Here is a 25,370-nt window from a genome sequence, read left to right on the forward strand (position 1 = left end):
TCAATGGTATTCCCACGTATACTGTGATGGCAATCACAGAAGAGGTTTATTACGCCACTAAAATAAAATTTACTGGCCACAAATAAGTCGAATGTTTATGATAGGAACAACATGGCTTGATTGAGCGTTTTGTTGGCTCTTAAATCGCTTTTGTGTATAATTTCGTCAAGTCAATATACGGATAAGAAAATTAACTAACGTTCCTCACATTGATAATAAAAATAAGTTGATTTTTATACATTTAATGATAAAATTAAACAGCTAAATACGTGCAACTCCTAATTGCTTGGTTTAATCACTCAATAGCAACGTCTTATACCAAAAAAATTAAACCACATTACTGAGATGTTCTCTTAAACTTTTAAACAAGAAATCGTAAGTCGTTTATTTATAACTAAGAAAATTGCCAACACAATCGAATATAATGCTTAAATCAGACATTTGGCGAAAGAATAAAAGGTCCCTTCATTCAATAAAGTCATTTAAAATGTTCAAACGTTTGCATATTTATTTTAATATCCAGTAATGGTGCACGGCATTTCACGATCCATCAATATTGCTTGCTAGTGATATTTTATAGATCAAAGGATTTCTATTTGAATCCCAAGTCCCAGTTCTCTTTGACTAAGCCCAGCTAAGGCCAGTCACCGTAATTCCTGAGTAATTTCCTCTGGACTCTTAATCTCGCCTATGGGTTTGCTCGGAAAATTCACGCACTAATAAATAAGTACTTTTCACTTCCCGACGCATTAATGAGGTTAAATTGTTTTAAAAAGTTCTTAATAGATAGCTACTAATCGATCTTGAAGTATGGATTTGATTGGTAAGCAAAAAATCAGTGCAACGGAAATCTGAGGAAAAAAAAAGATATCGTGACGGAAAAGACGGATTACACGTATGTATATAGAAAAAACCGAACATTTCAATACGCAAACTGTACCATTTTCATTTGCAATAGAAGTCAGCTTTTAAAGAAAATTAGCAGTTATTATTAGTGGGATAAAGTGAAATATCGAACAGTGCTTGTTTGGACAGCAGTAAATAAGTTTTGGGTATAAATCAGAAGCTTGAAGGATAAAAACGAAAGTGTTCGTTCGGGTAGAAAATTTATTTCTTTCTTCCACATTTCACTGGCTCTTGTAAAAGTTTTAATTATTTGCCGGATGCGGTCGGACGCCGCTTCGTTTGGGATCAATGTACTGTTGAAGTTGACTTTTTAATTCTGACGCTTCATAGCAGATACAAATTAAGTGTAGTTCTTTAACTTATTTTTTGTTCGCGATTGTTTTAGATAAAACCTTTTGTTTTCTATTGCAGATAGAAGTGAGTCGTAGAAACGTTTTTGTATAGTCATAATATTATCATTCGCTTCGGCATTCTTTGCAAGTCGCCGAAGTGTGATGAAGAGATAAAATGACAGGTGGGATGTTTCTTGTAGCTATCAACATTCAATACAATTAAATATTATGTGAAGACAAAAAAATACACCTACGGCTCTAAAAAATACATCTTTTAAAATTACAAATGCAGTGCAATTAGTATGGGTGTGTAGAAAAGCAAACATTTTAGTTCCAATCATATTACTTACTTAATTCAAAAATTTCAACTAACTTAATCTTAAGCTCTTTCACTTAACACTGGTCCTTTAAAGCAGTTATCAGGCACATTATTTTCTACATTTTTCTTTGGATCCATAAACATATAAATAACTTCTAAAAAACAAATCAAAATAAACCCCTAACAAACACTGCATCATAAACTGCTACATTACATAAAAACAGAAAAACTTCCTCTTTCACTAGCAGACCCAATTACAACGTGCAGAAATGAGTAGGTACCTACAAGATTCTTATAACAACAGAATAACAGCCAAGTTTTCTGATCACGTGTTTGTTACGTCTCCTAAGAAATTCACATCATATCATATGGACTGAATGCGAACAAATAATATTGTTTGTTATATTATTTTTGGAAGCTCATTTTGGGAGTCTTAAACTTGACTGCCCTTGGCCCAGCAAAATCTAAAAATATTTATGTCCATAGCATGAATTGTATTAAGAAAGTACATAATCATGTTGAGGTATTTTTGAAGTTCTGCAGTCTACTTTGGTTTAATCTGAACGTGCAACAAAGTAAATAGGTAATTGTTTTGTAGTAATTTCTTTAACCAAGTGATCTCGGACACCTGGCACTCTTTCAAGTCATCCTTTATCTTTACAGTATACAATATTAGGTGAAAATACCTACTTATAGAGGTAATATCTAATTTATGTCTTACGGTGTCACAAACAACACCTCATAGGTGTTCTATCATCAATCAACTGACGCTAAAGCCGTTCATTCTATAATTACCGAGCTTCGCAAGTAATTATATCGGAATGGGGTGACTACAAGTTTATTGGCATGTGTTCATCTTTATGAGTATGGTAACCATGATTCTCTACTTTCTATGAAACAGATCACATTAATTTCTAGCTGTGTTAACCAATAATATGCAAATACTATATAGACATTTAATCAATGTGTGAAGGATATGACACTCAAGAGTGATGTGTTTAGCTTTTTGTGTTAACACAAAGACACAGATGCAAGACTATATCACTACTTACTACATTCGGAAACCTATTCAACTCTTGTATATCGCAAATTATAAAACAATAGAAAATCAACTGTGTCTCACGTCCGACATACAACGGGTCAAAGACAAGATACACAAATATAGATCATCAAATAACTTTAATCAATACTCGTAACTTAAAATGATTAAGCAATAGAAATTCCAAGGGACGTTACTCTAAAACATTTTAGGCGCTTTGATAACGAAACAAAACCTGCTACAATAGGCATGTACTATCCAAAACCAGATTTAAATGTAAATCTTAGAAACAATTTGTATTACCATTAACAATCTTATCTACTTACATTGCGACATTATTTTACACAAAATGCAGTTTTGGATAAGATGTTGAAAGCTGATTTCAGGTTTGAATCGGATTCTATAAATTGTACAAAGTTATGTAACAACATGATTCTGTCGATTACTATGTGTTTGGTGTGAGAACAAATTGTTTGAATATTTAGTAGGTACATCATCGTCTAGTGTTGAAGTCAATGTTACTCTCTGATTATATTGAAGAGAAGAAAAATAAATAATATTGAACCTACAAAATTGTTGCCTGAAATACTTTAAGAGGCAGAAGGCAGACTTAGTAGTTAAAGGCAGATTGAGAAATCAAGTATCAATTTCAAGGAAAGCATGACTCAAATAAATCTTATCAGTCAGTCGTTGCCTCATCACTGTATCCATTTTACTAACATTTTGAACGCATTCATCTTATGCATCTACAAGTCATAAAACCCAAACGAAACATGCTCCTAAAATTTCAAAAACATTCACTTAGCTAAGTAAATGAAAATTCGCCTAGACGTTTATTACATCATCCAATCTCCTCACCTGTACAGAAGCTTCTAAATTAAAACTATAAAAGTGAAATTTGGACATCCTCCCGTTTATATCTCTTGGCGTCACTGTAAATTGTGTTGTGAGGAAGTAAAATAAAATTGTGCTTTGTTGTTTTCTAGTGAGATGGCTGTTCCTGATTGGTAGAAAATGCTTTCGTGAGAGTGAAGATGCAGGGAATAGGTGAACGGATGAATTTAGAAGGCTATTGCATAAAATTAGCTCCTTTTTCGTGGACAATTCTTGCGTATAAATGCGAAAGTAACTCTGTCTACCTTCCGCGCTGTCACACCAAAACTATTGAGCCAATTTCAATGAGTTCACAGATAGTTTAGAGACTGAGAAAGATACCAAACATATAACTCGAATTTCATCCATAATAAACATGGTCAATAAAACCAATAACCCTATGGTGGGGTACACTTACATAATATAACCGAGCAAAACCCATGTTACCACACTAAAAGGTAACCCTGATCAATACCAAACAGCGAATATCAGAGTGCCGTATAAGAAATAGTCTGAGATTACAGATAAAAGTATAGCGATCATTACAGGGCTATCCAGACGTCTCCATTGCCTTTTGGTGCGTAGGCATTGGCTATCATACGATAAAGGCAGTGTAAGCTTGCATTCATATTGGGTGTAATAAGGCAGAGTATGGTTTTACGTGGTCGGCTGTGTTTAACGAGTGTGAGAGGATTTGATGCAGATGTAGGCTGAAATAGAAAATTAAGGGGTGATTTTGGAAGAAAACTTGTCTGAACGTGTTATTTTAGAGAAGTTTAGAAATCTTCAATGATATAGGAACGGTTTTTTGTTAGGTAGACAGCTTTTCCCCTAATAGTTTTTCCCCTCATGACGTTTTATGATAATACGTATCTAGTATATCCTTTAACATGATATCAAATAAAGTGTTTATTAAAATGCATAAAATAGCATCTCTTTTATTTCTCGTTGGTAGAAGAGACCTTTACAATGCACTTTATAAGACAAACAAAATATGAAGCAATTTATTCGATGTACATTATCAGTGACCAGTGTCGTACTCATTTTTTGTTCGCGTTGGCCTGAAACTCAATATTTCTTTTCAAAATATTGCTAATAATACAGATTTTTCGAATACAAGGCATATTACTATGATAAATCTTAAAGTTGGTATTATTAAGTGCTTTATTAATAGTAAAAAGAATAATGTGGTTCCATTACTTTTGAATTGCTTTCAGAAATTATTTATAGAGGTTTTTCTGCAATATTGGTACTTAGGATTATTCAGAGTGCCTATGTCCAAAAAAGACATTTTTTATACGACCTTTTCTTTAGAACTTTCAATATAAAATATTTATTTATTGGTGCACGTATTAGGTAGGTATGTGTACAATCAAGTCCAATATAATAATTTCAACAGGATATTCAATAACAAAATATAAGTCTTTATTTTACCCGACCTACGAATACTACCAAAGCCACTATTAACTCCATTTAAACTTAAATCAATCCCAAATCAAAGCAACTCAACCGACCAACCAATCAAAAAGCCCAACTAAGCAACTTCTAGCCAACGTTGGTCAATGCTATCAAAACAAAACACACTATTTCAAATGACTTTATAAGAAACAAACATAAACCCAGAAGTCGGGCGATGTTTGTCCAATATAATGGGCCCAATGTTTGCAGTGGGTGATTGATGCCGACCCGGGTTAATGGATCGATATACGTCTTAAGTTATCCTTGGGTCCTTGTAGTTACTTACTGTGTGTTCAACTTCACCCCGATCCGAGGCGTATGTGTTAACGAGGGCTAGTTATTGGTGATTGATTGTTCACGGCACAAAATCTGGAGTCTGATGGCTTTATTTTGTTGAAACGTCTTTATCTTTAGAGGTGTTTAAGGTGTTAAGATTTCGGGTGTTTGCTTGAGTGACCGTGTCCTTTTAATTAAATGTGTAAAGAAACTACAGGATTGCAAGTAATATTAAGTAATACTATTCAAATATATCAAAGTTATCTCTTTGTATACAAAAAGGAACATATTCGCAAATTCAAAATTAAACACATTCAGACAAATTCCTTTCGAGGAAAATGTACGATCAAAGTAAAATGAGCATTAACATTCTAAACTCCGTTACTCGGCATTGATTTGTTTCTTTACTAAATTGCTTTTAGACGCGAGTTACAGAGCCGATACAACATGGAATCTCAACTTGATTCATTAAATTTCGCTAAATTATTTAATTGAACAAAATGCTTTTCATGTATGGGATCGATTTAAATGATGACCGTTTAAGTGCTGAGATAAATGACAGATTGTAAGTTTGTATTGATTTATCATCATGCCTGTTTTCATTGAGTTAGTGAATAGATTCAATGAGGGCAGTACTAAGAAAGTCGTAGTCCCTTCGAATAAACTGAAAAAAGATTATTTACTTATTGATTAAGAGATAGTGAGACTTATCTTTCGACAATAAAATACAATAGAAGTGTGACAGAATGAAGACAGGTAAGCACACCATTGTACATATCTAACTACAGGGTAAATAATACGTCAAAATTCTTGCTGGCAAAAGTAAGGACAATACCACGAACACAATAGGAGATCCAAAACATATGCTAAATCCATTTAAGGGGCTGTTTATCCAACCAAAGAGAAATAAAGTGACACTGTTTTTATTTAAACACTTGTCAAAATAAAAGTGCATTTTGCAGAGAATTAGAGAAATAACAAGCCCTTTCTGTCAATCAAACAGGCTCGTTACTTTTATTTCGAGGCTTCCTATGCCATATTTTGAATTCAAGTTTTTATTCAAAAGGACGCGAATATATATCATGAGCAGTATTTTTTCTGTCAACTTTGCATATAAAATAAAATACGCTACATTTTTCGTTGCATATCTCTGTAGAAGTCATTTTTTCTTTGAGATTTTTGATTCTTGATTAAAAGGTGGTGTTCACAATTGGCGTGTGAATCATATTGTTTTTGTATCGTTAACAACTTGATATAGATGATGACAAAGGATGAATCAGGTATTGTAAAAAATTGCACAAAAAATATGCCTAACTTTGCAAGCATGTTTAAACAATCTTTTTTAATTGAGGAAGGCTTTAATTGCTTCAGTAAATATAGACGCAACATATTCAGAAGCTCTTTAACTGGTTATAATAATAAACAATATGAGGATATCATCTGAAAATCTGCTATAATAAAAAAAAAAAACGGTTGTCTACCTAAGATATTTTTTTGTAAATCCTACAACCGGCGCTCCATTACGAGAATCTATTCTTTACGTGTTCTCAACATGGAAATCAAGCAATTCATTTAGCAACTTAACATAGAATAATAAAGGGTTTTGCAATAAATAACAATATTATGTTAATACAAGTTTATATTCAGCTTTAACGAGATTCGAACGAGCGATCCAACTCCCAACTACTCGTTAACGTGGAATCAAAATATTTATTATGAATCAATTTACATAAGCAGTAGAAAATATGCATGTTTACGTATAACAATAACTCGTAGTTAGTTCTTACTGACGGCAATAATTGTGTTATGACTTTATAGGTATTTTAATCTTTAAAACACTTTCTCTTGGAGAAATTCGAAAAATAATCCGTAAAGAATATTAAGTAAAAACAACCATTTGGCCTCATTTAGATAAATAACTTATTGAAGGCAAAAAGGACCGTTGTGGGCAGAAATAGAAGCAAAATATTTCTGCCAAAAAAGCAAGTTCAAGGTTCGTTCGAACGATGAATTTTTCATACTAACTTGCTTCTAGCTCTACCGACTAGTAGTCATACCCGTGCTCATGCTGCGGGCTCCTTCTGATGTACAATGTCATTCCCAAACCATCATAATTATACAAATGTATGTAGATTCCTGACACAGATTCAACTCATATCAGACATAACAGTCACAAATAAACGTTTGTTTCCTTCTCATCGGTAGCTTTGTTTCTGTCCGTTTACATTGTAATGTTTTGCCAAACCCACATTGAGTTGTCAAACTCTCGTCAGATAGGCACCTACCGTGTAATTATTTCTCTGAATGTACCATTTAAGTTCGTAGAAAGTATTAAATTACATGTTTCGGGTAGTCCGTAGACAGAAGCTTTGGAACGATTTTTCACACGATAACTACTTTTTTTAATGATTATAACGTCTTTATTGTTTTGGATAGAAAACTTCTGGTTACGATGTGACGGTTAAGACATTAGGTTTTTAAAAAGGAATTGTTTTATAGTGAGTCACTGGTCGGTTTTTTATTTGATGTCTTGAACAAGCAGCGGAGAATGTAAATGCATGGAAAAAAAACTATAACAAAAATTAAGTATCACAGTGTGGCCATGTTCAAATGGAGCTTTATTCTTTGTTTTACAAACATAGGTAACATACCAACAGTTCGTAATACATATATCGGCTAACGATTCGAAAGAAAAATGGATTCAAACTACTTAATTGTAGTCATCTATTATCCAATAAAATGATACAGTATTAGGTACATGGGTAATATAGAAAGCCAATTACCAAAGTTGAAAATGGAAACATCAAAACTAATTAGTAGGTAGTCAAATTACGGTCAGAGGAATGTGTTTTTAAAACTAGAACACTGATTATAATAAAAACAAAAGCCACAATATTGTTATTGTTAATTTATTCATTAAAAACTAACTCCGTACTCAATTGTTTTGAGAGCCAACATCGTGCAGAGTCGGTTTATTTTTTCAGTGACAGTGAATGTTTGACTAATATACAATGTTATTTGAGAGAGACAAAAGTAAAACGTTTGTTGCTCTTGGCCTTTCTTCGAGTTTTATTATTGCGTCTATAGAAATAATATCACTGAATATGCGTAAGATAAAGTTCTTATATTTATTTTTACGCTGGCTGTAGATAACATACGAATCAGCTTTCTGTCATCGTTTTATGAGTGAGTTTTCTACCGAATTTTGGTATATTATTTTGTTTCCTAACGCGCTGACTGACATTAACAGGCATAATCCATTTACATACTTCACATTATCCGTAACGTTACAAAAAAAAACTTTAAAAAGCGTACATTTGATAAAACAAACAAGTAACATTTTGTTACGTAAAACAACTTTAAACTTGAGCCATCAAAGTCCAACCTGTTATAAAAACAAATATTAGCCCGTGATAAAGACAGAGTCAGGGAAAAATGGAGCATATCACTTATGAGATGACGTTTTATTTGCCTGCCGTCAACCATTTTGTTTGAGACTTTCACTACCTGGAAATGAGGAAGATGGTAATAAATTATGAGGTGTGGACAAGACGACGGTGTTCATATGATTATTTTAAGACCGTGCCACACAGAGAGACATTGATGATGCTATGAATTAGATGACAGGTTGAGAGCTGAGAAGGACAATTCGGGAGCGAAAGCGGGAGGGCATACAGTTTTTTCTGCGTTTTAGAGGCTTATAAAATCTCAGTTCATGTAGTAGGTGTTATTGAGGGTTAATAAATTAAATAATAGTGAATTCCTCGGCAGTGGTAGTTTGTAAAATTGGTTTACTTGTTCCAGATAAATTGGCAGTCTTAGAAACTCTTATTAAAAGTCGTGGTGGCCTAGTGGGTAAAGGACCAACCTCTCAAGTATGAGGGCGCGGGTTCGATCCCAGGTCAGGCAAGTACCAATGCAACTTTTCTAAGTTTGTATGTACTTTCTAAGTATATCTTAGACACCATGGACTGTGTTTCGGATGGCACGTTAAACTGTAGGTCCCGGCTGTCATTGAACATCCTTGGCAGTCGTTACGGGTAGTCAGAAGCCAGTAAGTCTGACACCAGTCTAACCAAGGGGTATCGGGTTGCCCGGGTAACTGGGTTGAGGAGGTCAGATAGGCAGTCGCTTCTTGTAAAGCACTGGTACTCAGCTGAATCCGGTTAGACTGGAAGCCGACCCCAACATGATTGGGAAAAGGCTCGGAGGATGAGAAACTCTTATTAATATAATTTGGGCGCTAATATGGAATATATTTCTTTTAAAATATCCTTTTGTGTGTCAAGCCTTTTTCTGATATGGTTTAACACACCTGTTAATGCAGTGTTTGTTCTTTCATTATGAATGGAATGTTTTCACGATGTCCATGGTAATGAGATGAGATGGAAAGTCAAACAAATTGATGCACGGCTGGATTCTTAAGTAGGTATGAATAAGAGCTATCTATGTAGGTAATAATGGTTAAAGAGATAATGCCATATATCTAAGTATAGGTAAACTAATTAACTTCTTTGCAAAAATATATTTGTTTGACACAGTACTAATGTGTAATGTTTTTGACTTTTAAATATACCCTACAGTGTATATTAATAGAATCTATAAAGTTCTTACAAATAACGGCGGTCTTTAGTTATGAAAGTAGCCTATTTAGCCTTTAAAGTTCAAGGGAACAGAACAATTTCATATTAATGCTAATTGAATGTCAACCATTTGGATTACAAGGTTTGTATTCCTTGAAATAACTGATAGAAGAAATAAAACTGATACAATTTGTGAAAAAAAGAAAAATGGAAGATCATTGAAGAAGGTTCATGTAAGCATTCTTTATGACGAGTGGCCCAAAAAGCTACCAGAAAAGCGATTTCGTAAAATTTTTATGCGATGATATTTTACAAAAATTATCGAACTAAAACCACCAACCTACATAAAATTCAAATTGTATTTTTAAGTCAAACGCGTCGGAGGGATGATCTGAAATGGAATCGACGTATTTTCCCAGTAAATCTCCCGGACTCAGCTGTAAAATCTGGAACGAGGGCGAATTTATAACGCAATGAATAAAAGCCGCGAAAGCATAAATCACGAATTTAATGAACAGTTTTATTTGGTTAATAGTACGACGTCTTTCGGCTGCAAACTCCGGTATTTATTTAATGACATTGTTTAACCAAAAACATTGTTCGGAGACAAAATTTTCTGGTAGTTTGCTCTTAATTACTATAATATCATTCTCCTGGTGGAGCTGCTATTATTTTCGTTCACGGTTTGTTAAACACCTTAAATGGGTACATTATTTCACCATCTAATTTTCATTTGTGCGAAATTTCATTTGGTTGGTTGTGATACGGCGTGCGTCGCCCCATTCTTACCACATATTAGCCGTTTTGGAGTGCGCGCTGCTTGTCGAGAACAAAATGACACGCTTTACTTACTAATGAACGCTTGTGTCTTACCAATGGAAAACTTGAACATTTCCTTTAATTAGAATCTAATTTTCAGAGATGTGTTTGTTTTGTTTAATTAGTCGCTTTTCTACGGTGGAATGAATATTTTATTTTAGAACTAATTTGCTCGTTAATTGTGTATGTTTTAACTTTGTTGCGTTTATGTTTGATGAAAAAATAAGAGATACGTGCTTTGTTCACGTAAGTATTTTTACAATTCAATTCCAGTGCAAAACTCTTTAAATTATATTCGCATAATAGCTAAAGTATGTTTCTACGTCTCACTTACTTATACTACTTACTTAGTACTTTGCTCTAACTTTCCGTTATTTTTATAAAGCCACACTAAAATCCGACTCCCAATTCTGCCATCCTCGCAAATAATCGGCCACCCTCACCGCACACCTTTACATGTGACATTATAAATCTATATTTAGACGTCCAGTGAAAGACATTTAATTTAATATAACAGATGTTCCCATCCCGAGTGGACACGCTTCACAGCGAATCCTTTGAGTTTGTCACGGGCAAGCTCAAAAGAACCGTCAACAAAGGATTGTTATTCCAAGTGTGTTCAAAGTTATATAAACAAGTTCGTCAATTGAGCGTACGCTGCTGCGAAGCTTTGAAATCTTATCACGACAAAAAAATACTTAAAAATATATAAAACTGTTAATAAATTCGATTTTCGGTTCAGAGACTTCGTTCGTTCATACTGAAATAGTATATTGTGCTTATTTTAGTCAGAATTGTAATCAGGTAGTTAGTTTTGTAGAACACCTAGATTCGTCCCTGGTTCTTTTTTTTATTTTCTGAAATAATATGGCTTTGCTATATATACCGGCAGACTTGACAGAAATACTAACGGCAGAATTGAATAGATGAAACCTACATGATGTGAGCTTATATACTGACATTGTGATTTGAAGTTCTAGATTTGTTCCTAAGAACTGTTTCACTGAAAGCTATAACATTTAAAGTCATACATTGTTCCAATGGGCCTCAAAACGATAGAAAAAAATCCGCCGCATTTATTCCAGAGTCGAATAAAATCCTCTGAAAATATGCGCTCTTTCTGGTAACACATTCAGTGCCTCGATGTTTGTTTCGTTTTACGTTCAGAAAACAAATGGTTGAGGTGGATAATTGAAATCCGAACTGGGGCAAGCTTCCCGCTTGCCGTCCGTAGTGAATACCGATGGAGTCCTCTTTAAAACTATTTTCTATCTCTCCACATACCCCCTTTTGCGGGCTAGTGACCGCCAAGCCTTTACAACGAACAACTATGTAGAAGTCCCATGACCCACTTGCCGAGCAAACGAGGCGAAATTATTAAAGGAATTTTAATAAAAACACATCGTGATATTTGCGACTAGGTAGGTATATAGGTATGTTTGAGGTTACAATGGGCTTCGAGTCGATTATGGAAATTGTGGAGGGTAGTGTGACGTCATGGGGAAGAAAAATACGGTGTTGTTGTTTTAACGTACGCTAACGTACGGCGGAGTATCAATCTATAACTATAAAATAATGTTTATTTCTTTACCGTGTATTTTATTGGTAACTTTTATATTGCAGTTGTTTTTTACTTCAACAGCACTTAATGCATTCAGAGTGAATGATAAGACCTCTTAGTAAAACGCAAACATGATAAAATAATACAAACTATAGAGATAGAATATGCTCTACATATTCTACAGGATATTAATAATTTTGACCCGTATAATAATCACGTGAGAGTTACTATCTATTCCGAAATTGAAACAAAACAAATACCTCGACATAACATTACACAAGATATTACCAATCCTAAAATAGAACACTCGAAACACAATGAAACCATAGAAGCTTCGAATAACAGACTATCCAATTCAAATATACGCAACGACGCGTCTTCAAAAGTCAATAACTCACTCTGATGTCAAAAGTCATTATTACGTCACACCTTTGAATTTAATACGAAAGAATCATCGTGAGTGACAATTTAATGAAGTGTTGGCCCATAGTGTAATTAAAATCAACGCCATTAAACCTTAGCTTATAACTAATGAATGCTTGATAATGATAAGTCTGAGGAGAATGTTGTAAGCGAAAATGAAGATTATTGAAGTGGTCGAACAGTACTTACAGCAGTAGCGTTGTGTCATAGAAGTCAGTTCTGAATGTTATTGGCTTCTTAGTTGGCTAATATTAAGTCACAATACACCTATTAAGTATTGCAGTAATTCAGATGTTAAGAACCCATCCAATCTAATCAAGCATCCTTTCACACGTATAGCTTGGCCTTTTAGAGGTCAATTCACTACTGCCAGCTACTGACAACATATATAGTAGGTAATATTAGGTATAATCTTGGGAATCGAAGCGGGAATCGGATCTAGATTCAGCCACACTTGGGATAACTATACAAACAAAACAATGTAGTATCACAATACCAAACGATATATTGAGATCTGTATTTACAATCCCTAGTAGTAATTTAACACAGATACACGCTAACACTAGAAGCGACGATGAAACACAGGATAATACAATGTTAACAATTTAAACCCAAAGTTAGCACACATTTTCGTCGGCAAACAAGGATGTCTAAACAATTTACTATCTGAATGCATTACCAAAACACACTCATGATATGATTACGGCGGATCTGAGACGCGAAATTAATGCTGAACATAGGGTCTTTGTTTATATGGCAATTACAACAGACGAAACGTTCAGTCAGATTGCTCATTCCGAAATTCCTATTAAGTCGGTGTAATCAATCAGGTTCAACAAGAATGTTCAATGGTATTGTAGTGTAATCACTGAATTACATTTGTCCTTCCATGTCTTTACTACTGTTATATGATTAATTAGTGACATTAGTCAATTGGAAGTTTATGTGCTTACAAATGTTGGGATGTTCGTTGTCTTGTTTTAGATGTTCTAATGGTTTGATTAGTTTGTTATTTTGAATAAGTCATTCAAATCCTACTGTTTAGGTTTCTATACATTAGGTAACAGTTGTCGATTAGGTTAGCTTATTTGCGGTTAATGATCAATATGATGCTCCAATCTATTGTCAGCTAAAGGTGGCGATCATCATCATCATCTCAGCCATAGGACGTCCACTGCTGAACATAGGCCTCCCCCTTAGATCTCCACAGATACCTGTTGGAGGCGACCTGCATCCAGCATCTTCCGGCGACCTTTATAAGGTCGTCTGTCCACCTTGTTGGTGGACGTCCTACGCTGCGCTTGCTAGTCCGTGGTCTCCACTCCAGCACTTTTCGGCCCCATCGGCCATCTGCTCTGCGAGCAATATGGCCTGCCCATTGCCATTTCAACTTGCTAATCCTGTGGGCTATATCGGCGACAGTGAAAGACCACGTTTCGGTGCCATAAGTCATCACTGGTAACACACATTGGTTGTAGACTTTCGTCTTGAGGCACTGAGGTATGTCGGACGAAAAAAAAAAAAGGTGGCGATCGGTCATTTATAAATAACTTTCAAAATCAAATATCATTTGATTGATACATATAATCATTTAGTGGAATCGATATAAAATTACGTGTCCTCAGTTATTTTTTTTCTATTGTCAGAAGTGCCCTTTATATTTTCAAAAACAAAATTTGCAGAAATGTTTTCAATTTACTTTAAATACATGTAAGATTTATTTACATACTAATTTCGAAATCCACGCACACAATTTACACTTACCACATCTATTCTATTTTCGTCATCTTCATTTGTTTCCACCGCAGCCTCTGTAATCTCGTGCGTAGGAATGATATAATTGAAGGAGGCACGTTATTCGCATATAATCAAACACCCATAAAGGTAATTATTTCGACATACCTCGATGATATCATAGAGACATCGTTAGCGGTTACAATGTACGTTTAAATGCGGATTAAGTTCGTCTTGATTGATTACAGCGTAATGCGAAATTGTATCTTTACTTAATGTTGCCTTAAAGGTCAGGATGTTTTGCGGATTGATTACAAATAATGTGGTCATTAAGTACAATGTTTATAGCACCTGAAATGGATGAGCAATAAGATGTGATGTCAAGCTCGTTGATAGTTTATGGGGCTGATGTTTAATCAATCGATTGTGAAGTGCGTAGGAAGGTACGATTTAATGGGAATCATACATGGCTAGTTGGGTCCATGAGTTATAATACAAAACCGAGTTAACAAATTGTGGTAAAGGAACTCTTTTATGAATTAGACAAGAGAAACTTGTTATTACAACTGTCGAAATAATTAACTTTCAACAAGCCAGTAGTTAAACTAAAATTACTTAACCAATTATTTTTTCATAAGTGTCTAAATTAAGAAACAGAAAAAGCACAAACATTTTCTCATCTAACCATGACATAGCTCGTAAAAGAAACAAAGATTGGAGCTAAGTAACATAAGAACCAAGCTCCCCAAAAAAAAAATCCGTTGACAGCAATATAATAGTTAAGAAAATCATTGTAAGAATGTCAATCAACATAAGCCCATTGTTAAAAACAAAGAGGATAATAAAAACTAAGAATAAGACAAAGTAAACATTTTGCGTGATATTTATGGTACAAAAAATATAACAAAAGGTACGGAGATACTTAGGAGAATTTATGTCATGGTTCTAAGACCGTTTTATTACGACTACCGTATTTATGTCAATAGGGAGTCAACAATGAGTCATAACCTTCCATGTGTTTTATGGACATTTGGAAACTTTTTTCTCTTTTATTAGTTTGGAGAATATACCTAGCTACTGTGAATATTGAAGACAATGAAATTCGATATCCGTCCTGTCGATTTTTTGTGATACCTGATTCTGATTCAGAAGGCGTAATCAGTAACCCAATGAAAAATGAGTAACATTATCTTGGCGAAATCTCGTAAAATGAAACACTACAATTTTATTCGAATTGAAAGTTAAAATATTCTTTCTATTTGGGATAATACTAGACTACATAACAGGTGTAGACGTATTACAATAAATATAGAAAATTCTACGAAATAAAATTGTCATTATGCAAATAGATTTTCTTTTATTCAGTCTAAAAATCTCAGCATTTCGAAGATAAATTGCTAGAGCTTTATATAAATCGGAGTTGAATATTAAGTACAAGAGCATAGATACAAAGATACCGAAAATAATGGAGATCAAATAAATTGTATTAAGCAATTATTCGTTTAAGGGGCGAGAAATAAACAATACGTTAATAACTAACATTCGCCGTGGGTGTGATACTCTAATTGATGAAATAAGTGAAGGAGTGGGTGTTAATGGCCACTAGCACTGTATGACAAATGTCACATAAAATTGTTCAGCTTTAGACGATTCTCCCACAGTAATTCTTGATGATAACGTCCGCGACGATGCGTTTGTTAGTGGAAATGGGACCCAATAGTACTTGGTTTTATGATGACTGTGCATTTTGAAGAATTAGCCCTCGTAAGTACGAATGCTTCGGCCGCAATGCTGCTTCCAGTCTCGGATATTGTAGTTGAATAATCTTTAATATGACGAGCCACCGAAATTTGAAGATAAGCGTACTCCCTTAAGTAATGCCAACAGAACAATAATTGTATTTACCTGACACTAAACGTCTCTGTATTAAATAACTTGTCAATTAGACTTTTTACTTTCTCAACTATTAAGATCGTGCAGTAGCCGTAAAGTCAGCCAAAATCCGCTGCTGTGTGTTCTTTCATAATAGGGTCTTCTATGTATAGTTAGTAACATGAGCTATTTTGACTCTATCTCTGGAACCATAATACATCTGCGATACCATTGTTATAACAGATGTTTTAACTTACAGTCACATCTTACCATCAGGTGTTTCAGCTTGTTTCGCTATAATAACATATAGAAGAACAATTTCGTCTATGTCTTACAATTCAATAATAACATTCCCTTAGTTGACAACGTTTATATTACTTTCAACGTTATTGATATCATGACAATTGTTTCACATATGACTTGCGACCGATCCCTATATTCTATCTATCGCTTATTTTGCTTACCAGAGATTCCTACCGATTCGACAGTACTTGTATGACATTAAATTCTATCTCTAGTCTTCTTCTTCCTCCTGCCCTGTTCCCAATTTTATTTGGGCCGGCGCAATATGTCATCCTCTTCCATTTTCCCCTGTCACTCGTCAAACTGACATTCACTCCCTTCCTATTCATGTCATCTTTAAGGCAATCCATCCATCTTTTCTTAGGTCTCCCTTTTCCTCTCTATCCATCTACATTCATACTTAGCACACACTTTGTTGCTTGCGTATCATCCCTCCTCATTACATGTCCATACCATGACAATCTTTTAGGTACTTTTCATCTTTTCTGTAACTGGCGCTACTTTCAGACTTCCTCTAATGTAATCATTTCTCACTCAAAATTCTATCTCTAGTAATCACACATCAGTGGATAGATAGAATGTTGGGATTGGTTGTTAGACAAGTATATGAACTAATCTAGAGTGCCTAGATCTCACAGGTTAATTCCGTCTCAATTGAATACTCTGCATATAACCTGCCTTGGTACGGCAGAGTTCAATTAGGCCCATTTGTGTTAATCCGATGGTGACTGAATGAATATCACCGTGAGAATTTGAAACTGACGGTGAATCATAGTTTTGTGACGTTGTTGAAGCTGAATATTATGAGTGTAAGTTTTTATGAGAATTGCAAAGAGAGGTCCTTGGCTTGTCAAAGTTTATGAGCTTTTTTTTTTAATACTCCTTTGTTTTTGTACTGCAATAGCTCTATGGCTAAGTAGCCTGATAAATCTAAGATGACATGAATTTTGGTTTTATTTATAGCTGGTACTTACCCCAAAATATATGCTCAAAACAAAAATGAGTGAATCGTACCAAACCACGTAATATTACAATTGCCTTTATAAGTAAGGTTAATTATAAAGTTAATATACAATAATTGATCACTAAACGAATTTTAAATTGAATCAAACATTGTTTCATTTCAATATAAATTCAGTTTTATATAAATTGGTCAATTATTAAAATCTAAATTATTTTCTCCACATCATATCGGTTTTTAATTTTAATTGGCATTGTAATAGAGTTTGCTACTGCATCAATGTAATTATTAAATATATAAGCGAATTTAAATTTCTATTGTGAACTCGTTCGATTATGAATTGTAAATTAATTTGGAGAACATTGAATTTTGAAGTAAATATTATTGTAAATTCGTAATAATTCATTTATATTCATGATGTGGTTAAGATCACAATCAGTGATTTAATGCGCGTATTGTTTATTTAGAAATCATTTTTATAATGGTTTCGAATTTATCTTTACGAAACATAAATAAACGTTATTTTGATCTGATATTTTGTTTTGTTATAAATAATACCGATTATTATTTTTCATTTTGGTTATAGTTTGATGACTTTTTGCCCTTAAGCTAAATATATTTTGCAGAGTACATAAATCACACATTAAAAATGTAACTGTTTATCTATTAGCTACTGATGCTATGTTTCTCAGACCTTGCGTGGGACCTACTTATTAGGAACATGTTATTTTAAAGTTGTTAACTTGACTCTGGTACAAAAATAGTTCTCACTAATCCATATTTAATATTTGTTCTACACCTACACTCCTGATTTATTATATACCTGTGATTTATTCTGACACACGCATTTACCTAGATCTAACTTATATTGATGGACATGTATAAAAATAGCACTCGTAAGTAGTTCTTGTCTTTCATAGAAGAAACACAAAGATGTAGTACCTAAAATGGTTTTTCGTCTTTTTTCAAATATCATGAAAAACCGTGAAGTTAGAATATTTCCATATCAACTCACACTGTACTTCGTTTATATAATAGTAGGTTTCACCCACGTTGCAGGACCACTCGCATAACCCGAAGAAAGCAGCCTATTTCTATTTTTATGTTCTTTGTTTTAAACTTCCCATTTGTACTCACTTCTAAGGAAAGTTTCCAATAAAAATTAACGTAAATTACGCTTAACAATCTAGCTACATAAAATAGACCGTTATGACTGTTCACATCCACATTTGTCATGCTAATTGACCAGGACCACACACCCAATGTATCAGGATGACAATCTTCCCAGCCAATAAAATTTAATGGAACTAAATAGGCTAATGTACTAGCGACAGATGACTAGCTACTACTTACGCATATTTAAATTGGCCTTGACCGACTAGCCTTATGTCTTTGCTAGAAAGAATTATTGGGATAACACTAAGTGAGAAGAAAAGACTTCATATCTAGTAATTCTTAAGAGATTAAAATGATAAAGTCTCGGTACTTTAAAGTTTGTTTCAAGTATTCTTGAACTCTGTGTTTTGATGAAGTATTTTGTTACTTTCTTTGAGCCTATGGTAGCATGGGCCTCTCTTGTTCTATTCATTCCTCTATGAAGTGTACAAGGAAAAGGCTAAAAAGATTTGTTCTAATTAATACTTAAAAATAAAACGAACTTAACCGAAAATATTTATCACTAGCTTCCTCCTTTCCTTTCAGTTTCATCGGGATCAACAGGAAAACTTTTAAAGTTGATTAAAAAAATATAATGTTTATAAAAGAGAAAAATAAAATTAATCTGATTATACGCAGCTTCCCTTTGAGGTTGTATAAGGAAGATTCGAAATTTAAAATTCTGTGGGTGAGTCCCTGCGATTATGATATGGAAGAGATGACCGTAGCATTCTGGTCACGTCTGCCAAGCTTTGTCAGATTTGGCTGCAGGTAGCTTTGCCTGTCCCTCTAAGTCTATTGTTCTTTTTTCAAATAAAATAATAAGAAATTTTTGTTCATAATATTTTTAATAAAGAGGTTGGTAAATTCAGATTATAATAAATATGTTTATGTTTAATGATAATATAAATATGTTTATGTTGCACCCTCCATAGGAAAACCTTCAAAGGGCATGAAATGATTTCGTGTGTAACAAGGTTGTTTTAGCGTAGCGTGAGCCACCAAAGTTTGTACACAAAATACTTTCACGTCTAATACAAATTAACACGCACTTGTTTGAGCTACTGTACGTTTAAGTTGGACATTTCTTATTATAGTTTTTTTACTTTACCTTATTATACATACCATCTGCATTCCACAAACAATGGTCCCCCTTGACGATAAAACTCTGTTTATATTTCTTTTGTAGGTAGCACGCGATAATGTGGTAAAGTTATACTAACTTGCCAAAGTAAAGAAGTTTCCATAATGTGTAATGTTGGCTCAATCATAATATTTTAGGAGTCCCTTCGTATAAGTTTTAAAGTAAGAAAGTCTTGAAGGAACAGCTGTTTATGTTGCGTTATTACTTCATACTTGGTGTCAATTGGCATTGTAGAGTGTCGAATATTCGCCAAATTATCACTCAAAAAAGTATTTTTACATTTAGTCCACATTTCCTTTGTTGAGTGTGGTGTGTAAAGGGTTAAAAAAATAAAAAGGTTATATAGCAAAATTATCACAATGGCTTTATTAAAATACATAAATAGTATACTCGTGACTTATATGGACATTTATTTACAATCTATATACAAATTCACATAATAATTTCTACAGCAGTCTTATAGAATGTATTTACACCAACATTATGAAACGCCCTTTGTAACGGCGAGAAATTACAAAAATAGATTAAAATCTTAATTATTTGGTAAAGCGCGCGTTGCGATTAATACAAATATTCACAATGAAGCTTTGACTAAATGATTTTACACGAGTTTTATGAGAAGCGTAGACTAGACAAGGTAGGCCTGACCTGAAGACTGAGTGTCAATAAGAGGCGGGGGCGGCGGCCAGTGCCTGAACTCTCGCCTTCTATTTGGATTGTTTGCACCTAGCTCTAACGAGGAATAATCAGAATCTATTGAAGAATAAATATGATCTGAAGGCGGTCTACCGTCGGGCCCATAGGACCCGGTCTGTACTTGCTGCGGGCGAGTTTCCACAAACTCGGGAGTTGTACTCACGCCGTCCGCGGACCCTCTCATTTTCTCCGTAAAGGAAAACGACCTCATCGTACCGTTCTGCATACCACTTCTCATCGTATAAGAATTGATATTGTTTCTGTAAGTAGACGATTTAGATTTATATTTCTGATCCGGCATCGCATAACGCAACTTTTCCCAGAATTTGTTTTGGCCCCATCGTATCCTTGAACTCGTTTTCAAATATGGCCGCAAATCGGGATCGCATTCGGCTTCGGGCAATATGGAGCTTTCTTCTATTATTACTAAGGTATAAATTCGAGGTTTTAAGATTTCGTACAAACCTTGGCGAAATTCGAAACGCGACCATTCAGTTTCTATGAAATTCCTCGTGAGGACGATTATAATGCGCTTTGATGCTTCTGCAGCTTCGGGAAGGGGTAACGTGCATTGCATGTAGGCAACATTATGTTGTGGTATATCCCTATAGTGTAAACAAAGATGATACGAAGGGTTTCCGTTTTCCAATTCAGCGGCCAACGTTTGAATAACAAAATCATCGTCTTTAGGGCTGTAGCAAACATAAGCATCGTATAATTTATCAGTGTCGTCGTACACTCCGGTGAATGGGAACAATCTTATGCCGCAGCTTGTATAAAGCCATATGCGAATCGTGTCTCTGAATAAGAAAATCACAAGGATGACAAGCATAATCAACATGAATCCGGAGAGCGTAGTCACCATCATAGGCATGTAATTTGAGACCAACATGTTATCTATAACAGAATCTCCGGCGTAATAATCACTACATATTGTGCCATTCAAATTCAGCTCTTTCTTTTGTGTGGATTTCGGGTCAGTGTTCCAGCACCATACGTCTGTAATGTCAACAATTTTAGGAACATTATCAGATATGTATGATGTGAACTTTTGTAAATATCTACATTTGCATGACCACATGTTGTTGCCTAATGTGAGCGCGTTTAAATTTCTGTTCATATTCAAACTCCACACGTTAAAGTCAACTAATCTGTTGCCGTCTATTCTTAATATTTTCAATGAATTCAAAGTTAGGAACGTTGAGTTCGCTATATGGCTGATAAAATTGTCTTGTAAGTAAAGCTCGTTAAGCTGCGTCAGATGTTCGAACTCGTAGCCGTTTAAATGCTTTAGTTTATTGTTACCAAGATGCAGCGTAATGAGGGAGGATAAACCAGCGAACGTCCTATTCTGTATGTTCTCAACTTCGCTTGAATTAACATAAAGAGATCTCATATTTTTGCGACCGATGAATGCATAATTTTGTAGTTCTTTAAAGTCGTTGCCGTCTAAATACACCTCTGTTGCGTCCATTGGAATTTTCTCTGGTATTTCGATTGCACGTTGGCTAGAACAATCGACCACGTTTTTATTCCAAGTTGGATCGTGATAACAGGAGCAATTATTGGGACACGTCATTTGGCAATCGCAGGCTACGTAATCACAGCAGCGGCATAGAGTGAAACAATGAGTTTCGTATGTACACAAGAAATCGGTTGACTTTAAGTTGCTTAATGGAACGTGTGTTACGCCTCTAGTGTGTGTCATTTTGCACAACACGTTCTCAAGATCCATTATTCTTGGGTGTTGTCTCATCGCAGTCATATTGTTTATCAAAGGCAGCCATTCCATGGAGCAATCACAGTTAAACGGATTTCCTCCGATGTAGAACTCAGGCAACGACTTGTTCAAGGGGACCGGGGACAACCGGAGGCTGTTGATATCTAAATGAGATATCTCATTTGCGTAAATATCAACTCGGGTGAGATTACGCTTCTCCATAAACGTGTTCACTTGAATACTGTTTATGTGGTTATTGTTTATGAACAGTAACTCCACGCTGTTAGGAATTGCCATGGGCGATATTTCCGCGATGCGGTTATGGCTCACGTCTAATGTTTTTATGTGAATTTCGTCTTGAAGTTTGTAATAATTTCCTAAATGTTCTATAAAGTTACCGTGCACGTCGAGCCATTTCAGATTAATTGGTATAAAAGCGTAGTCAAACCAAACTAAATGATTCTCCGATAGATTGAGCCAAAGCAAACTGAGTAAGGTTGAAAAAACTCCGTTGATATCTGATATGAAATTGCCGTCTAATCTGATCGCCTCTAACTGTTTGTTATTAACAAAAGTGCCTCTTTCTACAGCTTGAACTTTATTTTTGGCCAAATTGAGTACCTGGAGGCTTGGCAAATCAAAAAACATGCCGACTGTAAGGTTTCCGATTTGATTGTCGATTAGTCTTAAACCGGTTAATTGGTCTAAGTTTTTGAAGGAGCCGTTCTTGATATCTAATATTTGATTCTCACCGAGGTCCAAAGTTTTTAATAAAGATAACTCCCAAATTGCTGACGGGACCTCCGTTAACTGGTTTGAACTCAAATCTAATTCTTTAAGGTCCGAACAATTCTTAAAGGCTTTCTTATCTATATTAATAAGTAAGTTATTGTTTAAATTTAATTTGCTAAGTACAAACAATCCATTAAATAGGAACTCGTCTATGGTATGTAAGCGGTTTTCAGCTAAATTCAATGTATGCAAATTATACAATGGAAGGAAAGTATTCTCTTCAATGTAACCTATAGAATTATTTCTTAGATCTAATATTTGAAGGAAGAACAAGTCCTTGAATGTCTTGCCATCTATCCTCGTCAACGCGTTATTAGATAAATTCAGAATGACTAAGCGTATAAGGCCAATAAATGTACCACCGTCTATGTGAGCGCTCGAGAGCTGATTATTCGATAAATCTAAGACAAGCAACTGTTCTAATCGGTGGAACACGCCTCTGGCTAGTTCAAATAACAAGTTATTATTCAAATATACCTCTCGCAACTCCTTCGTGCTCGCAAACGTACCTTCTGGTATAAACTGTAGGTTATTATAAGAAATATTGAGTATTCGGAGCGAAATAAGCCCATTGAATGTTTCACCTGAAATATCAGTGATATTATTGTGTTGGAGTCTTAATTCCTGGAGACGTTTTAATCCTGTAATTTCCGATTCCTCGGAGAGCGTCTTGAGTTCATTGTGGCTTAAATCTAGGCTTCGCAGACCAGACCCACAGCTTTTCCCAAAGCCGAGTCGGTCGACACTTTTGATCTTATTATGAGTAACATTTAACACTTGTAAATTGTCCAACGGGCAGAAGACATCTTGCGGTATCGCCTTCAAATTATTTTCACCCAGATCGAGTGTTTGCAGTTCCCGCAAACCGTTGAAAGTTCCGAGTGAGAGTTCCAAGTTTTTATTCGGGCTCCAATCGTAGTTTTTAGATCGCACCGACAACTTTTTCAGTTCGCGTAAGCCTTCGAACGCGTTGCCGGGTATCCTCAAAAGTTTGCAGTTCTCAAGTGATAGTTCAGCAAGCGTTGAAAATCTTTGGAAATAGTTTGCTTCCAGATAACTTTCGAACAGAAGCAGCTGGTTGCATTCTACTGAAAGACGCTTGGTGTTCTCGGAAGATGCAGATGCCAAACTAGATCCATCGGCATCTAACGTCCGCACCCGGCACAGTGTGCTCTCGTCACCTTTGGACAGGCGACTGCAGTTATCCACACCTCTCGGAGCATAAGCCGCATTAACACCCAAAGTCACTAACAAAAGAGTCAGCAATTGAAACATTTTCTACACACATTTGTCTATAACGATTTGATAAAAACGGTAACTGGAAACGGTCACTGAGTTTGAGTCAATATTGTATTATACAGACATAATTTATGTGTCACTTCACAGGTTAATGTTTACGTCGCGGCGCACGTACGTTCGTTGTCGGAGGCGACGCGAGCGCGTGCCGTCCTCATCGTGGTTCGTATGCGACTGGCGAAGCGATCGCTCCGTCAGTTCGGCGAGAGTGGTGGCGTTCATAACCGCCCCTCTGCGAAGTCCCCCCGCACCCTCACCACCCCCACATAGTTACACGTTTCCTCGCATGGCGCCACTTGCGCGCTCGACAGCTCTCGCACAATTATGTAATGTTTTCTTAATCGAACCACCGCATCGGGTTAAAAAAGGAAACCTGCGCACCGTCTGAGAAATTATGGTAATAGATGCATGGTCGTGTCTTTCTTTGAATGACCGATGAGTTATTGAATAGGTTATGAAAGAAGTGTTCTACCGTCTTCAATGTATAATGTAGTCTTTTACATTTCTTCTTTTAAGTAACATGACCAATTTATTTGTGTGATAACTTAGTTATAAGTCGGGAACTTTTTATGGAACAACTCGGTTGCAAAAGTTTCGAGGAATGATGGAAGAAAAACATCAAAGTGACAATCGGATACAGAGTGCAGGTTACGCTATCGTGGGCAACCCTTAATTCGTTTCACTGTCACTTATTGAATTCCCAACTCGCATACTTTGGCGAAGATACCCAATAAAGCTTGTTTGGCGTCGCGTGCCCCTACACACATATTTTTGTCTAAAGTAACGCGCAGAATTTTCAAATAGTGAAGGGCGACCGTTTTCGACCAACAAATTCCGGTGTCTCGTACGGGCTGGAAGAGGTGCGAAGTTGGTAGGAGTTGATAATTTGATTTCCTTGTTCGACACGTAAAGTCGTTTACGGGTCTAACTGGAAGTTAGTTACGTACAGAATACGGCCCGAGTTTGGAGGCAGGCGCCGGGAATAAAGATACCGAAGTTGTTTGTTCTCGATATATTAGCTTTGATGCTATTATGAAGTTACAACCTCTGCGTGAGAATGTTAAATCTTAGGGTAGTTTAATGGCGAAACTTTTGCAAATAGCAGTTG

The 25,370-nt window shown here is 35.3% G+C and overlaps 1 protein-coding gene across 1 annotated transcript; it reads right to left on the reverse strand.

The window, feature by feature from the left end:
• Positions 1-20,101: 20,101 nt before the first annotated feature.
• Positions 20,102-24,414, reverse strand: LOC124634038 (toll-like receptor 7). Its single transcript, XM_047169439.1, has one exon. The coding sequence runs from the start codon at positions 24,239-24,241 to the stop codon at positions 20,387-20,389; it is 3,855 nt and encodes a 1,284-aa protein (XP_047025395.1). The 5' UTR covers positions 24,242-24,414; the 3' UTR covers positions 20,102-20,386.
• Positions 24,415-25,370: the final 956 nt, after the last annotated feature.

This window comes from Helicoverpa zea, chromosome 10 (assembly GCF_022581195.2).
Source record: "Helicoverpa zea isolate HzStark_Cry1AcR chromosome 10, ilHelZeax1.1, whole genome shotgun sequence".
NCBI lineage: Eukaryota > Metazoa > Arthropoda > Insecta > Lepidoptera > Noctuidae > Helicoverpa > Helicoverpa zea.

Coding starts and splice junctions, on each gene's coding strand:
- LOC124634038 (XM_047169439.1), bottom strand. CDS start 24,241: ATGTTTCAATTGCTGACTCTTTTGTTAGTGACTTTGGGTGTTAATGCG.